General features: G+C 39.4%; 1 protein-coding gene across 5 annotated transcripts in view; it reads right to left on the reverse strand.

Moving 5' to 3' along the window:
- The window catches only part of alkbh3 (alkB homolog 3, alpha-ketoglutarate dependent dioxygenase), a 128,130-nt gene that overhangs the window by 64,410 nt on the left and 47,217 nt on the right, over positions 1 to 16,503 (reverse strand). For 3 of the 5 annotated variants that reach the window (XM_063061785.1, XM_063061783.1, XM_063061784.1), the window contains exons 7-9: positions 13,825 to 13,913; positions 13,512 to 13,721; positions 842 to 940 (exon numbers count right to left, since the gene is read on the reverse strand). In XM_063061785.1, coding sequence (XP_062917855.1) covers positions 842 to 940; positions 13,512 to 13,721; positions 13,825 to 13,913 — 398 coding nt within the window. Of the gene's footprint in view, positions 1 to 841; positions 941 to 8,929; positions 9,619 to 13,511; positions 13,722 to 13,824; positions 13,914 to 16,503 lie in introns of those variants that run through there. The other 2 variants (XM_063061787.1, XM_063061786.1) reach the window with 2 other exon arrangements.

Below are 16,503 nucleotides of genomic sequence, written 5' to 3' on the forward strand. Positions count from 1 at the left end.
TCAGAAGAGACAGCACTACCTCCTCCTTAATCTCAAACTGTTTCAGCACTTTAACCTACTCCACTCTGCATTCACTACCCATTTACTAATGGATACACGGTTTTGACCTGAAATGTGCACTCTATTCTTTTCCATAGATGTTGCCTGACTTGCCGAGTTCTTCCAGCATTTTGTATATGTTACCCTGGATTTCCAGCATCTGCAGAATCTCTTGTGTAAAACAGTGCCCACCTGCTGAAGAGTCAAAAACTATTGGACATAGAAAATCAGCACAGCCTCAGTAGACTAAGCAGTCTCCTTCCATTCAGTTAATTTTGCTGTGACTATTGTAGGCATTGCTTTGCGGGCACTGAAACAATCACGTGCTGAGGAGCAGCAGGGAATTCTTCCCTCACTTTCCTTCATCTAGTTCTTTTCTTTAAATGTTGACGTGACCTGCCATTGCCCTTTAAAGATAATGACTGTGTTCTGTTGATGTAAAAAAGGCAAGGAAAAAAATCCTAAAGGTACATCAGGAAATTCACTCCCTTCTCAGTTATGTCTCGCTTTGTTCTCTCTACATGAGATCTGTTATGCACAAAGTGGATGCCATATTTCATTATTAAAGATGTATCCAGTCATTTGCACTATTCATCCTGAGATCATGTAGGGTGCAAGTGTTTCTGTCTTCTCTCCCAGCAGTACCAACTCTTTGCTGTCCCTTTAACCTCAGATAAATATGAGCCTGCAGAAAATTAGTTTCTGTGAACTGGAACATAGTCAGACTCATGATGAAGAAAACATATTTATTTAAGAAATATACTATACGGCTGCACCTGATGTTTAACTTGAAGTGCCTCACCTGCCAATCCTTCTGGGTGCTCCCTTCCATTATCAGCAAACACCCATGGCTTAATGGGATACGAATTCTTTCTGCATAGGTATAATCCCCTTTCTCTTCCTGAATAAAGTGACACATGATGAAACAATTTAAGAATGTTATAATTACTCATGATATTTATTGAGGTTATGTTACTTCTGAGTACAGTTCTAGTCACTAGCTCTGGTTGCCTGAAGACTTCCTCACATCCCAGTCAATTAACTTTTCAAATATTGTTCTTTTGAAAATATGAAATGCTCAAAACTGTTCATAAAAATGAAAATGAAAACACATTTATCCCCTCATTCTCCATAATACTTCTGGATTAATAATAAGACCATAAGACATAATTCCTGAGGCATGGAGGGTAATTTATTTTGGTAATCTTTGAAAACTTTTAGAGAATCTATTGATGGTGCCATCTGTCCCTGAATCCCCCAGTGTATGGCTAAGTAACTTAGCAAAATTTGAAACCTGCTTTCCCTAATAAGAGCTTATTATTGAATATTCTGGGCCATCTATTCGAAGAGATATTCTAGAAATATTACTAATTTAATAAAATAATAAACTAATTTTGACTGTCATAATTTAGCCTTTGACTACCATAATTCAACTGACCTGCCAATGAAATAGTAAGTTTTTAGATCACAATTAGAATCAGAGTCAGGTTTAATATCACCGGCATATGTTGTGAAATTTGTTGTTTTGTGGCAGCGGTGCATTGTAATACATAATAATAAAAATATATATATTCCAAAAGTATATATTAAAAAAAAGAAAATTGAATTAAATAAGTAGTGCAAAAATGAGAGGGAAAAATACTGCGGGAGTGTTCACGGGTTCATCGACCATTCAGAAATCTGATGGCAGAGGGGAAGAAGCTGGTCTAGATATGTTGAGTGTGTGTCTTCAGGCTCCTGTACTACCTCCTTGATGGCAGTAATGAGAAAGAAGCATGTTCTGGGTGATGGGGGTCTGTGCTGATGGATGCTGCCTTTTTGAGGCAACGCCTTTTGAAGGTGTCCTGGATGCTGGAGAGGTCAGTGACAAACATGAAGCTGCCTCAGTTTACAATATTATGCAGCATTTTCTGATCCTGTGCAGTGGTCCCTCCATACCAGATGATGATGATGCTGATGCAGGTTTTCAAAAATACAACAACAGAGGTGTTCTAAGTTTAAGCGAAACCATAACAACTCCTGTGCTGTCCACCAAACGCAGAAAACAAAACGTGGTAAAAACTTCATATCCTCATGTCATCACGGCAGGCCATCTTCTTAAAGTGAAACCCAATTCAATGTCGGTGGTTGTGGATTGTGCATATGTTTTCACCCAGTACCCTACAATGAAACCAGTTAAAATGCTCTCCACAGGACCTGTAGAAACTTGCAAAGTACTTTTGGTGATATACAAATTCTCCCCAAACTTCTAATGAAATATAGCCACTGCTGTGCCTTCTTTGCAAGTGTATCAAAACATTGGGCCCAGAGTAGATCCTCAGAGACGTTGACACCCAGGAACTTGAACTGCTCACCCTTTCCACTGCTGATCTGTCGATGAGGACTGGTGTCTGTTCCCTTGATGTCCCTTCCTGAAGTCCACAATCAATTCCTTAGTCTTACTGACTTTCAGTATAAGGTTATACTGTGACATCACTCGATCAGCTAACCAGCTGATAATAAGAGGTTCAATTGTCAAAGTGTTGGTGAGTTACTTTTGCAAGTAACATTAAGTACACAATCTTAACAGATGTTCATGTATTTAAAATAGTTAACAACTCTGAACTCACTCTGCTAACAGTGCAAAAAAGATTCCTTCAAAAATTAAATAACAACAGTTGCAAGTTACTTCTGATGGAGAAAGACATATGTATTAAATAAAATTATTCTCTGATACTTCAAATAATTAAAATCAAATAGGCTATTGCATCTGTATGTATAGCAGATAATGGATTTCTGAACTTTAATGGCTAAATTTTTAAAAAATTCACATTTGCACATCATATTAAAACAAAACTGCATCTTGACATTTTGCATAATGCCCACTTTGAGCCTGCCTCTTCTCACACAGCACTCCAATACAGAAAAATCAATACAAATGTTGGAGAGCTAATCAAATCAAAAGCATGCTTGGCTCTGAGCTTATCTTCTTCTAAGTCTTAAACATTCAGCAACAATGACCCCTTAACCAAAGAAAATAATCCCTACATCCAACCTCTTAAACTTTAAGATGAACCTTTAGTAGACTTCAAAAACTTTAAGTGAACCTTCACTGTCTCCCTCAGGCAAGTGCATGCTTTTTTCAGCAAAGAGACCAGCATATAGAATATTCCACATGGAATTTCTGCAAATCCCTCACAATTGAAGTAAGATCTACTTCTGCCTGTATTCAAATTCTTTCACAATGAAAGCAAACACATCATTTGCCTTCCTAATTGCACCTGCACATTGGCTTTCAGTGACTTGTTACAAACACAGATGTGGCTTTGAACACCACTACTCAACACTATTTAAAAAAAACTCAGATTTCATATATGGAATACCAAAATAGATTACCTTAGATTCCTCCACATTACATTTCTTGCTTTCATCCAGTGACTTATGCATACCCCTTTGAAGCTTCTTTACATCGTGGTTCATTTTGGTAGGTCAAATATGATGGCAGAATAGAGCATTAATTGTAAGACTCTTGGCAGTGTGGAGGATCAGAGGGATCTTGGGGTCCGAGTCCATAGGATGCTCAAAGCTGCTATGCAGGTTGACTCTGTGGTTAAGAAGGCATACGGTGCATTGGCCTTCATCAATCATGGGATTGAGTTTAAGAGCTGAGAGGTAATGTTGCAGCTATATAGGACCTTGGTCAGACCCCACTTGGAGTACTGTGCTCAATTCCGGTTGCCTTGCTACAGGAAGGACGTAGAAACATAGAAAGCGTGCAGAGGAGATTTACAAGGATGTTGCCTGGATTGGGGAGCATGCCTTATGAGAATAGGTTGAGTGAACTCGAGCTTTTCTCCTTGGAGCGACGGAGGATGAGAGGTGACCTGATAGAGGTGTACAAGGTAATGAGAAGGCATTGATCGTGTGGATAGTCAGAGGCTTTTCCCTGGAGCTGAAATGGCTAGCACGAGAGGCCATAGTTTTAAGGTGCTTGGAAGTAGGGACAGAGGAGATGTCAGGGGTAAGTTTTTATGCAGAGAGTGGTGAGTGCGTGGAATGGGCTGCTGGCGGCAGTGGTGGAGGCGGAAACGATAGGGTCTTTTAAGTGACTACTGGATGGCTACATGGAGCTTAGAAAAATAGAGGGCTATGAGTAAAGCCTAGCTAGTTCTAAGGTAGGGACATGTTCGGCACAGCTTTGTGGGTCGAAGGGCCTGTATTGTGATGTAGGTTTTCTATGTCTCTATCTTCCTTTGAGATCACAGTCCACTTAGTTTACCAGCCACAAACTGAGAAATACAGAATTGAGTCTGCCAGACAATCACTAATGAAGATTATGAATAGATGGGGACCAAGCACGGATAGGTGATGTACTGTGTCTCTGTCAGGCAACCTGAGAAAGGTTCATTTATTTTCTCTTTTTGCTTTGTCTGGCATCAATTCTCAATCCATGAGAGCATGCCACCCTCATTTCTGTCTGTTCTAACCTTCTTAATTATTCTCCAATCTGGGACCTTATTGGGAGCCTTTCAAAAAGCCAAATACACCACATTCAATGGTTCCCTCTTATTCTCTTAGAACAAGTAGAACAGTTGGGTGAAGCACTGATGGGTACTGATCTATTCACTGTACAGTACTGTGGTGCTTCACTGCTGAGGGAAGAAACTGCATAACAATGGGGTACAATACTACTGGGAACAACCCTGTCACTATTAAACTGTGTATAGAACAAGCAGATTCAAACATCACTGTATAACACTAGAGTGTGATATTGGTTGTCAGAGGTCCTGCAAGACGGAAAGCTACACTGGAGATATGGTAAATGGATTGACTATAGTAGCAAAGATTGAATTAGTGAAACAGTCAGACAGCACTGAATGGAGCACCAAAAACATGTGTGTCTTCAAACATGACTAAAATATATTATGGGGTTAAAATTTATACATTTCACATGACCGGACTTTGGAAACTATTAGACTATAAATCTTACCCTCATCTCTCAGAAGGTGAACTACTGTCAAAGCTTATAATAATCCAATGAGACACATTATAAGGTATTATGCAATGCAAACTCTCTCCAGCAGTGAATCCAAAACTGCTGACAAATTGCTTTTGCACCCACATCAGAAAAATTAAGTATGCTTGAAATGGAGGATGATATTAACAATCAAGCAAAAATGGAGAAGTTTATAAGAATGCAAAATATTATTCCCAATCTGGAATATATACAATACAAAACAGACAACTCATTCTTATTGTCACATGAGAGAAAAAGATACCTACAAATACCGAGTGCTCAGTCATTCAACAATATTTTTGCAATTATTAACATGTTTATTCTTGAACAAGCAACTGACTGACTAGTGAATCTCTGAAGTTAAACCTTGCATAAAAAGAAATTTTGATTACAGCTTGTCTGACATTTTGTGCAGTGATCTGTAATAACCAATCCCCCTCGTACCCCCAGAAAAAATGCCACCATTATAAAAATGGATCTAGTGCTTTCCCGGCAGATATGACAAACTCTGCCATCTTCATCGTTGGTTATTATCAATAATGTTGGTTATAATCAATACCTGTATCCAGCTGGAAGCCCAAGAAGAGTTTATTTGCCACCAGTACGTACACCTAAAGTCAATGGAGGGCAAGCATTCAGCAAGTTTTAAATGTCAGGCACAGACAGCTTATGACCATAGCTGATTTTGGATTACTCAGGAGACAGAAGTCAGTGATATCAGTGATAATCAAGGGTGTGCTTTTCTCCATGATTTGCTAAAAAAAAGTTTGCAGTTCCCTCCACCTCCTCTTCAACTCAGGAAATCCTGTACAACAGGCAGTCATGCAAAATTTCCATTTCCTTTCCCATGGAGGAATTCAGTGTTCACCTTCTATTTGAACTCAGCCAACGATTACTCAAACCATGTAATGATGCAGTTCACAAAACACCTCTAATTAACAACATTGATGGATATTGCTTTCTCAAATAAAACCACAATATAATGAATACATCGTAATTTTTGAGCATTCTTAACATCCGATCTCTAACTTTTTGCAATTCAGAGTTAAACAAGCACAAAATGATAAAATAAAGCACTGTCTGTATTGAAATTCTTAAGGTCTTACACATTATTAGGTGTAATTAATTTAACCACAGGAAGCAACAGACTCTTATATTTTTTTAAATTTGGAAAAGCTTTTCAGAAATGTCTGCATATACAATTGAAACCTGCATTTAAGTAGTTGCCATGGAAACCTTCAGCATCATGTTAGATTTTCCATGTATTGTTAAAGCCACCTACACAATTTTCAGTAGTCCCAGTACTGCCACTATCATTTAACCAAAGCTACACGCTTACATATTGTTTTAAAAGCAGCTTTGTGAAAAACAGGAGTTTGATTTTCAAAGTAGACTGCAGACATAGACAATGTGAATCAATTTAATTTCTTATGAAGAGCAACATGAATCTTGAGATAAATACAAGGACAATGATTAGATGCAGTGGAGGCACAACTCAGAGAACACCACTGCTTTTAGTGAAACTTAAATTGTTAGTTACAAAAAATCTGTCTCAAAAGAAATGTCAAAAATAAGGCTCCTTAGGGGGATGGGGGCTGGAATGTGTTTCTGTTACTCAGGCAGTACAGTCACAGTATATGCTACAGTCCCAGCAAAGAGAGAACTATACCAGCTTTGAGATATAAAATAATATGGAATATTAAATGAGGTAGACAGAGAGAACAATAATAAAAGGGGAATGAAAAAATTAAGGAAGAGCCAAATTTGATATTTTATTTGAATGATTGACAGAAACAGAATCAATGTCATTCATTAATTTATTGGACCTCTTAACTGGGCACCCACTGAAATAATGGAAATGAGAAACTTTCGGCAAACAACGGGTGGCACAGGAGGGTAGTGGTTAGCACAACTGCTTAGCAGCACCAGTATCTCCCAATCGTGGATCGATTACTGCCACCGCCTGTAAGGAGTTGCCCGTTCTCCCTGTGACTGCATGGTTTCCTCCCACATTCCAAAGACTTATGGCTAGAGTTAGGTTTAGTAAGTTGTGGGCATACTATGTTGGCAGAGAAAGTATGGCAACTCTCGAGGGCTCCCCCAGTGCCAAACTTCCTGATTTGACGCAAACTATGTATTTCACTACATATTTTAATGTATCTTTGTATGTGACAAATAAAGTAATCTTAAAGCTGATCTTAAAAAATCTTAAACTTAAACAAAGTCTCAGGGAAAATGAATCTCAATGGTTCATGTCCTATATCAAAGTAGCAATTCACCCTACTGATTTCTACTGATCATTTGGAGCCTTACTCTTTTTCACTTTGGTCATTCCAATATCTAAATCCAATCATCTTTTTAAAGTTCATAGCAGCTAGAGGTCACTTCTTGTTCTGTGATTTAAATCTTAAATTTTCCTTATTATTTTTAAAATGGGGATGGCACTGCGGTAAAATTTCATGTTCACTCTCATTATATCTTGTTACTGCAATTTTGTGAATTCAGTGCATGGCAATGAAGAAATGCAGAAGTTGGCAGACATCCCACCTCTCCCAGAAGTTCCGGGAGTCTCCCACGTACTAATAGTGGTTCCCTGATGCCCGCAAATTATATACAATGTCCCGGAAATCAATTTTTTTGAGAGCGAGTGAGTGAGAGAGCGACCGCGAGAGAGAGAAAGAGAGCGCGCGCCATGGGAGAGTGTTCCAAAAAACAGAAAATATAAAACATACGTCACCCCAGACTACCCTAAAGTGTACCCCTGCCTAATAGGGGTCAAAAATAATGACAGTGTTGCTCGCTGCACTATTTGCAACAGTGACTTTTCTATTGCCCACGGTGGGTTAAGACTGTGAAAGACATGTTGAGGTGAGTTTAACAGGTGTCATTCGTTCATTAGCGTAGCTAACGTTATTTAAACTAGCTGGCTAGCTACTCAGGAGCTACTCTACTGCAGACATCCCAACTTTCCCGGAAGTTCCGGGAGTTTCCCGCAAATTGATGGTGCTACCTCCCTGAAATGAGTTTTTGCAGGGTGGGATGTCTGACTTGGTTTCAGTGAATCAGCTCTCCACCACAGGCTTCAATGTTTTGAAGCTTTCTTCAATGAAATCGAGGAAACCAGGTGAAATGAAAGGATTACTGCCATAATATTGCACAATAAATATTTCCAAATATACTTTATCTTGTAGCTTCTCTGTGATCATTACATGTATTCACATTCATTCTTTAGCACCCTGCAATATACTTCAAGATTTTAAGATTGACTGCTTGGCTAGCAAGATGATAGCTGGGATTGCTAACTGCTCTCAGGGATGCATTTAACCTCAGAGAAGGAAAAACCAGAGCCAGCCTTCACTAGATTTATGGGCAGCTTTTCATTCTGAAATAGGTTGCAATCATCATTCTTTCACATTGCAAAATCTGAACGAGTTTTCTTCATCCAAATCATTATGTAACTTGAAGTAGAGCAGATAAATGCCTTTTATTCTACTTTGTATCACATAGTTCTGTTAAGGGTGGCTTTTCCATTTGGCGGTTTTCAAGTTTGGAGATGCAATGATTTTTGTTTTGTTTCTATAACTTTTTATTCAAATACCTAATGTTAGATACTGCAGTCTGCTCTCCTCTGCACCCTTCTCAAAAGAAAAAGGCATGATGTATAAAAGAATGAAATCAAAAGTGAAATAAAAAAGGAAAACGTGAAATAAAAATGAAAAGTAAAATTTAAAGTGTGCACTTGTGCATGTGTGTATAGTTTACAGCTATCAACTGAGCAAAAGATCAATGAGACACCACCAACTTCCTCCATTATCAGGCTCAGCTTGAACAAACGTCAGTATGAAGTCCAGCTCCTAAATATCGAGATAAAATATTCACTTAAATGAGTGTCTTAACACTTAAATGAGTGCCAAAGCATTGCTGTATTGTTTGGTGAGGATATATGTGTGATTTTTAAAAAATATGATTGCAAGATATATTCAGAGAACAATTTACTGTATCAAAATTTATAAATAGGTCACGCTGTTCAAATACATTTGTTGCCACTTAAAAACTAAATGGAGATGCACTGAATCCTAATATTATCAAAGCAATCACAGTTCATGGATTCACAGAAAGACTAAAGGCATGGCAACAAAATAGGCAAGTTAAATCTGCATTTCTGGCCATAAATCACCTTTATATGTTTAGTGCAATTTCCACATCTGGAACAATCAAATGATGTAATTTCCTGAGAAACAACCCATTTAGATCATGGCACAGGATATTTGTGCATGCTATTCTTAGGAATGACTATTATTAGCTACTCCTGGAAATATTCTGGCTTGGGACCTTACAAACATCAAAGCAGTGAAGTTTACAATGGGTGCAATATTATCACCTTGGTCTTCTTGCTGGACTGAGGTTCAACCACCACCCCCTGCCCCCATTCTCACCACATTCAACTGGAGCACCATCACCAGTGTCCTACCAGCTGCATCACTGTCTGGTATCTCTTCACAAAACCCAGCAACGGATAACAAGGACTGCTGCAAATATCATCATGGTTTCTCTCAAAATTCAAGATTGTTTAATGTCATTTCCTGTACACAAGTGTAAAGGAAAACAAAATACTTGTTACTCACTCTGGATCCGAAAAATAAACACAATAAATACAAATACATAAGATAGCTAATTTAACTAGATTGATCATTTGTCCACAAAGCAACATTAGGTGCAGCAGTGTCTGTACAGAAGGTGACTCTATGACAGGAAATGATAAGGTAGTGGTGCTGGGGGGTATAGTTGGATGGGTTTCTGAGTGGTGATATTGATCAACCTTATTGCTTGGGGAAGTAACTGGTTTTGAGTCTGGTGGTCCTGGCGTGAAAGCCACATAGCCTCCTCCCTGATAGGAGTGGGATAAACAGTCCATGCGCAGGGTGGGTGAGATCATGATGTTACTGGCCCTTTACTGGCACCTTTCTGTATGTACATATGTCCTTGATGGTGAATAAGCTGGTGCTGGTGATGCATTTGGCAGTTTTGACTACCGTTGTAAAGCCTTCATGTTTGCCGTAGTGCAGTTTCCATACTATGCAATAATGCAGCTTTTTAGAATGCTTTCTACTGCGCATCTGTAGAATGATGTCAGTATGGATGTGTATAGTACAGCTCTCTTCAGCCTTCTTAGAAAGTAGAGGCATTGATGAGCTCTCCTGACTGTGCATAATGTGTTCTGGGACCATGAGAGGTTGTGCAAGATGTACACTCCCAGGAGTTTGAAACTGCTCACAGTTTCCACTTCTGTGCTAATGATATAAAGAGAGGCGTGAATGGTGCAAGTTCTCTCCCATTTCAGGACATATATGTGAAGCATATGCAATGCCTCTAGCATTGTCAAAGACTCCTCCCATCCTTCCCACAATCTTTTGGACCTTGGGCTGTCAGGTAGAAGGTACTGTAATATAAGTACCAGAACTGTCAGGGTGGAATTTTAGACTTAATACCCTGCTGCCACCCAGCATACATGCACACCCTACTGCATGCCCCCACCACCACACCTCAACTCATATACATACCCTCATCCTGCACCAGTCACTTTTCATCATTAGTTGCTACCACTTCATCTTTCATATTATGCTTGTTTTATTATAATAGTCCCAGTAACATAAATATGCACCTCATACTTCGTCACCACCTGCCAATCCTCAGGCCATGCCACTCTGGGACTTGTGCTAGTATTATTTTGTAACGATACATGCTGGATCTTGAGTATGTATGCTGTGTGTAACTATAAGTACTATGTATATTGGTCCCAGAGGAACAATATATCATTTAGCGGTTTTCATGTATATAGCTGAATAACAATAAACTTGGTCTAAAACTGATGCAATCTAATGGGCTTCCCGTTTGACTTTGGACCACCAGGATAACAATACACCCACGTCTCTGGGCATCACTGACCTGGGCCTCTGTACCTCCCTCTGTGGATCCTTGACTTCCTAACCAGAAGACCTCAATCCGTGCAAATTGGTGATCACACATCCTCCTTGCTGGCGATCAACACTGGTGCACCTCAGGGATGTGTACTTAGCCCACTGCTTTACTCTCTATATACACATGACTGTGTGGCTAGGCATAGCTCAAATACCATCTATAAATTTGCTGACGATACAACCATTGTTGGTAGAATCTCAGGTGGTGACGAGAGGGCGTATAGGACTGAGATATGCCAACTAGTGGAGTGGTGCCATAGCAACAACCTGGAACTCAACGTCAGGAAGATAAAAGAGCTGATTGTGGACTTCAGGAAGGGTAAGGTGAAGGAATACACACTAATCCTCATAGAGGGGTCAGAAGTGGAGAGAGTGAGCAGCTTCAAGTTCCTGGATGTCAGGATCTCTGAGTTATAAAGAAGGCAAGACATTAGCTATACTAGGGGTTTGAAGAGATTTGGCATGTCAACAAATACACTTTAAAAACTTCTACAGTTGTACCATGGAGAGCATTCTGACAGGCTGCATCACTGTCTGGTATGGAGGGGCTACTGCACAGGACTGAAAGAAGCTGCAGAAGGCTGTAAATCTAGTCAGCTCCATCTTGGGTACTAGCCTACAAAGTACCCAGGACATCTTCAGGGAGCGGTGTCTCAGAAAGGCAGTGTCCATTATTAAGGACCTCCAGCGCCCAGAGCATGCCCTTTTCTCACTGTTACCATCCGGTAGGAGGTACCGAAGCCTGAAGGCACACGCTCAGCGATTCAGAAACAGCTTCTTCCCCTCTGTCATCCGATTCCTAAATGGACATTGAATCTTTGGACACTACCTCACTTTTTAAAAAAAATATACAATATTTCTGTTTTTGCACATTTAAAAAAATCTATTCAATGTATGTATACCATAATTGATTTATTTATAATTATTATTTAAAATGTTATTTATTATTATTATCTCTGCTAGATTATGTATTTCATTGAACTGCTGCTGCTAGGTTAACAAGTTTCATGTCACATGCCGGTGATATTAAACCTGATTCTGAATTCTGATTCCGAAGCTGCTGCTATTGATTAGAAGACAGCGCTCAACACCATCGTCTCCTCTGTATTAATCAACAAACTTCAAAACCTTGGCTTGTGTATCTCCTTCTGCAAATAGATTCTTGACTTCCCCATTGGGAGACCACAGTCTATGCAGATTGGAATTAACATTTCCTCCTCGCTGACAATCAACACTGGCATCCCTGAAGGATGCATACTTAGCCCAATGCTCTACTGTCTTGACACTCATGACCTTGTGGCTAGGCACAGCTCAAACACCATTTATAATTTGCTGATGATGCGAATGTTGTTGGCAGAATCTCAAATGGTGACGAGGAGCATACTGGAGTGAGACAGATCGCCTAGTTGAGTAATGTCGCAACAACAACTTTGCACTCAATGCCAATAAGACCAAGGAATTGATTGTGGACTTCAGAAAGGGGAAGTCAGCAGAACACATACCAGACCACATCGAGGAGTCAGCAATGGAAAAGGTGAGTAGCTTCAACTTTCTGGATGTCAACATGTTTGAAGACCTATCCCGGGTCCAACAGATTGATGTAATTACAAAGAAGGCAAGCCAGTGGCTATATATCATTGAGAAGATTGAGGAGATTTGCTATGTCACCAAAGAAGTACCACAGAATGCATTCTGACCAGCTGTATCACCGTCTGGTTTGGAGACACCAATGCACAGGATCTGAAAAGGCTGCAAAGGGTTGTAAGCTCAGCTAGCTCCATCATGGGCACTGGCCTCCTTACCATCAAGGATGTCTTCAATAGGTGATGCTTCAGGAAAGTGGCATCTATCATTAAGAACCCACATCATCCAGGACATGCCCTCTCCTAATTGCTACCATCAACGAGGAAGTACAGGTGCTTAAAGATTCACACTCAATGTTTATGAACAGCTTCCTCTCCTCTGCTAACATATTTCTGAACAAATCATGAACTCATGAATACTAATTCACTAATGCACCACATATTTATTTGGTTTGTATTTCTTATTGTCACTGAGAGTAATTTCTTATGTACTGCAGTGTACAGCTTCCGCAAAACGACAAATTTCATGACATATGTCAGTGATAATAAACCTGATTTTGATTCTTGATGTTTAGCTGCAGAATATTAAACTACTTGCAACCATGATGAACAAAATCATAAATCAAAGTGTATCCTATTTTAACAATCAACTACCTATTTGTCACCCAATTATAGTTTACCTATTTTACAACTTTTGTTATTAGTACTTTTTGAAACTAATATTTCTACATTATATGATCAAGATCAACCTTTTTATAAAATAGTTCCATTAACCTCTTAAATTCCCTCTCTATTGCAAGAGATAAATGAGATTTTACTGCATCCATAATAAATAAAATTATACATGAAACAAATAACATGCAATCTTATCATATCCAGTGCTTGCAAAGCAATTTTCTTTTCAAGTGTACTTACTGGAGGTGGTTTCTTCCTCATTTCAAAATTCCTGGTTTCCCCAAAGCTGAGTGATGCAATAACTGGGCTTCTTCCCAATGATGGTTCATCATCGCTGTGCCAATCAATGCTGTCCTTACAACTTCGGTACAGATTGCATAGAAGAGAATTAAAGGTGTATCCGGTTAATTCCTCAATGAGATCCTTCAGCATAGCTAATAGAGGATGCCACTAAAAGGAACACAGTAACTTATCACCTGATTATATATTAAAAATATTTTGACATGTTCAAAGACATGAGTAGTTGACTTTAAGACAGATGGAAATAACCTACATGAGGGTTTGATTTCATAGTTGAGCCAGAGTAGGTGTAGGGGAGCTGTCCATACCAAGCTGTGAGTCTTGGTTCCTGATAGGGTCCATCTGCAACACATGAAACATTCACTGTTGAAAATGACAAGCATGTACTTCTAAATAATTCCTCCATATATATGTTCTGACCTCTGAAAAAGGATACATACATTATCAAGCCAGAAATAACTGGGGGAAGCAGCCACAATTCTCAATTAAGTGTACAACAAACTACTGTAGAGCGCAAAAATTATGGATGTCTTCTTGGGAAAACCTTTTTGTTTGGCTGTGATGTCAAATGGAGATTCTACGAGGCTCCTGATGTTGGCCATAAAATCAATCAAGATCCCTTCAAGTAATATTGAACTATGAAACAAACAGCAGCGCTTTACCAGTTAAAATCTTCATACATAATTGTTTCTAAACACCACATTCAAAAACATGTAATGTCAGCAACCAATATAGCAGAACTCCTCTTTCAAAACATTAAGCCCATGAATTCTTCTGGAATCTGTCCATGTTTTAAATTGAAAGGAGCACTATGGAATGTTTCCTTTAAAAATGCTGGGACAACTAAAAATATTCACAAAACATTTCCAGAATGATGAGAACAGCACAAAATCTTAAGCTTGTTTCATAGAACATTGTTACACACATAGGACAGCATAACACATACGCATAATACAATCCTGCTTCAAAACAAAAAAAAAGTCAGAAGATAGCTTTATAAAAGAGGGGTTTACACCATTTAACTGGTCAAGGTATAGAATTGCTTTGAGCTGATCATACTGATTTCAATGTTATACAGCATTATCTTAATTGAAAGGCAGCTTGGCCTGATTAAAAGTACGTAATGGATATTGAAATTGAGGCTAGGTGCAGATCACAGGATCAAGCACCTCATATGCCATCCTGGTATTTCCCAACCTGCCGCATCACCGTCAATTTCCCTATCTTCAGGTAACTGCATCCATCTGTTTTTCCACAGCTTCTCTCCACCATTTTTGTTTTCCCTTATTCTTCTGGCCCCTCACCCTTCTCTTTCCCCTCCCCTGCCCTCATGCTGCCCATGATCCACAACTTGCTCCTTGTTATTCCCCCCTTACTACCCTTTATTCCATTGTCGAATGTCCTCCCTTTCAGATTCCAACTTATTCAGCCCTCTTATCCACCAATCACCTCTCAGCTTTTCAGATCAGTTCTAATTTCCCCCTCCTCCACTTACCTACCTTCTTTACCCGGATTCACCTATCACCCATCTGCTTGTGCTATCAAAAAGGCTCTTAGATACCTCTATCATATTTTCCTCCACTATCATACCTGGCATCAGAACCTAGGCACGCACATATATGTGTAGAAAACTAGCCCCACACATCTGCTTTGAATTCACCCCCTCTCACTTTAAATGCATGTCTTCTATTACTAAGTATTTCAACCCTAGGAAAAAGATACTGCTGTGTACTCTTACTTATGCCCTTCATAATCATTGAGTCATAGCACACGACAGCACAGAAAAAGGCCTTTCAGTCATCTAAGTCCATGCTAGTCTGAATTTTTGCCTAGCCCCATCTACTTGCACCCAGACTGTAACCCTCCCATACCATTCTAATCCATGTAGCTATCCAAACTCCTCTTAAATGTTACAATTGAACACATATCTATCACATTTGCTGGCAGTTTAATCCCACTCGCTTCACAACTGAGTGAAGTAGTTTCCCCTCAGATTTCCCCCTAAGCATTTCAGCTATGACCTCCAGTTCTCATCCCACCCAACCTGAGAGGGACAAAGCGTGTACTAATTCACCCTATCTATTCCCCTCATAACCTTATAAACTTCTATCAGATCTTCCTCCAAGTCACCACCACTCCAGAGAAATTAACCCAACTCTGCCAAACTCTCCTCATAGAACATGCCCTTTAATGTAGACGACACCCTAGTAAACCTGTTCTGCACCCTGTCCAAAGCCTCCACATTCTTCCTATAACAAAGAAACCAGAATTGAAACTCCAGATGTGGCTTAACTAGAGTGTTATAAAACTGCCACATAACATTCAGCATGCATACTTAGTTCAAATTTGCAATAAAAGCATACAGATCACATGAGAAGTGTACAGGATGATGTGGCATAGATAGGAAAGCCTTCTCCAGGGTGGAAATAGCTAACACGAGGGGGCCTAAGTTTCAGGTATTTGGAGGAAAGTAAAGGGGGCATATTAAAGGTAGGTTTTTTTTACTCAGAGAGTGGTAAGTGCGTGGAATGTGCTGCCAGGAATGGTGGTAGAGGTAGATATATTAGGAACAATGAATACACTCTTAGGTAGGCAGATGGATGGAAGGAAATGAACAGCTTTGTGGGAGGAAAGGATTAGATTGATCTTGGAGTAGGCTAAAGGGTTGGCACAACATCATGGGCCGAAGGGCCTATAAACATGCTGTGCTGTTCTATGTTCTATCACTAATGAATAGTTTTCAATCAAAAAAGTTGAAATCAAAGATAGGAAGATACAAAATGTAAAACAACTTTGACCCCTTCCAAGTTCAAAGTAAGATTTATTATTAGAGTACACACGTCACCACATAGAACCTTGAGATTATTTTTCCTGTGGCCATACTTAGCAAATCTATAGAATGGTAACTATAAACAGAATTAACAAACAACAA

The sequence above is a fragment of the Mobula hypostoma genome, chromosome 11 (genome assembly GCF_963921235.1).
Source record: "Mobula hypostoma chromosome 11, sMobHyp1.1, whole genome shotgun sequence".
In the NCBI taxonomy this organism is placed as follows: domain Eukaryota; kingdom Metazoa; phylum Chordata; class Chondrichthyes; order Myliobatiformes; family Myliobatidae; genus Mobula; species Mobula hypostoma.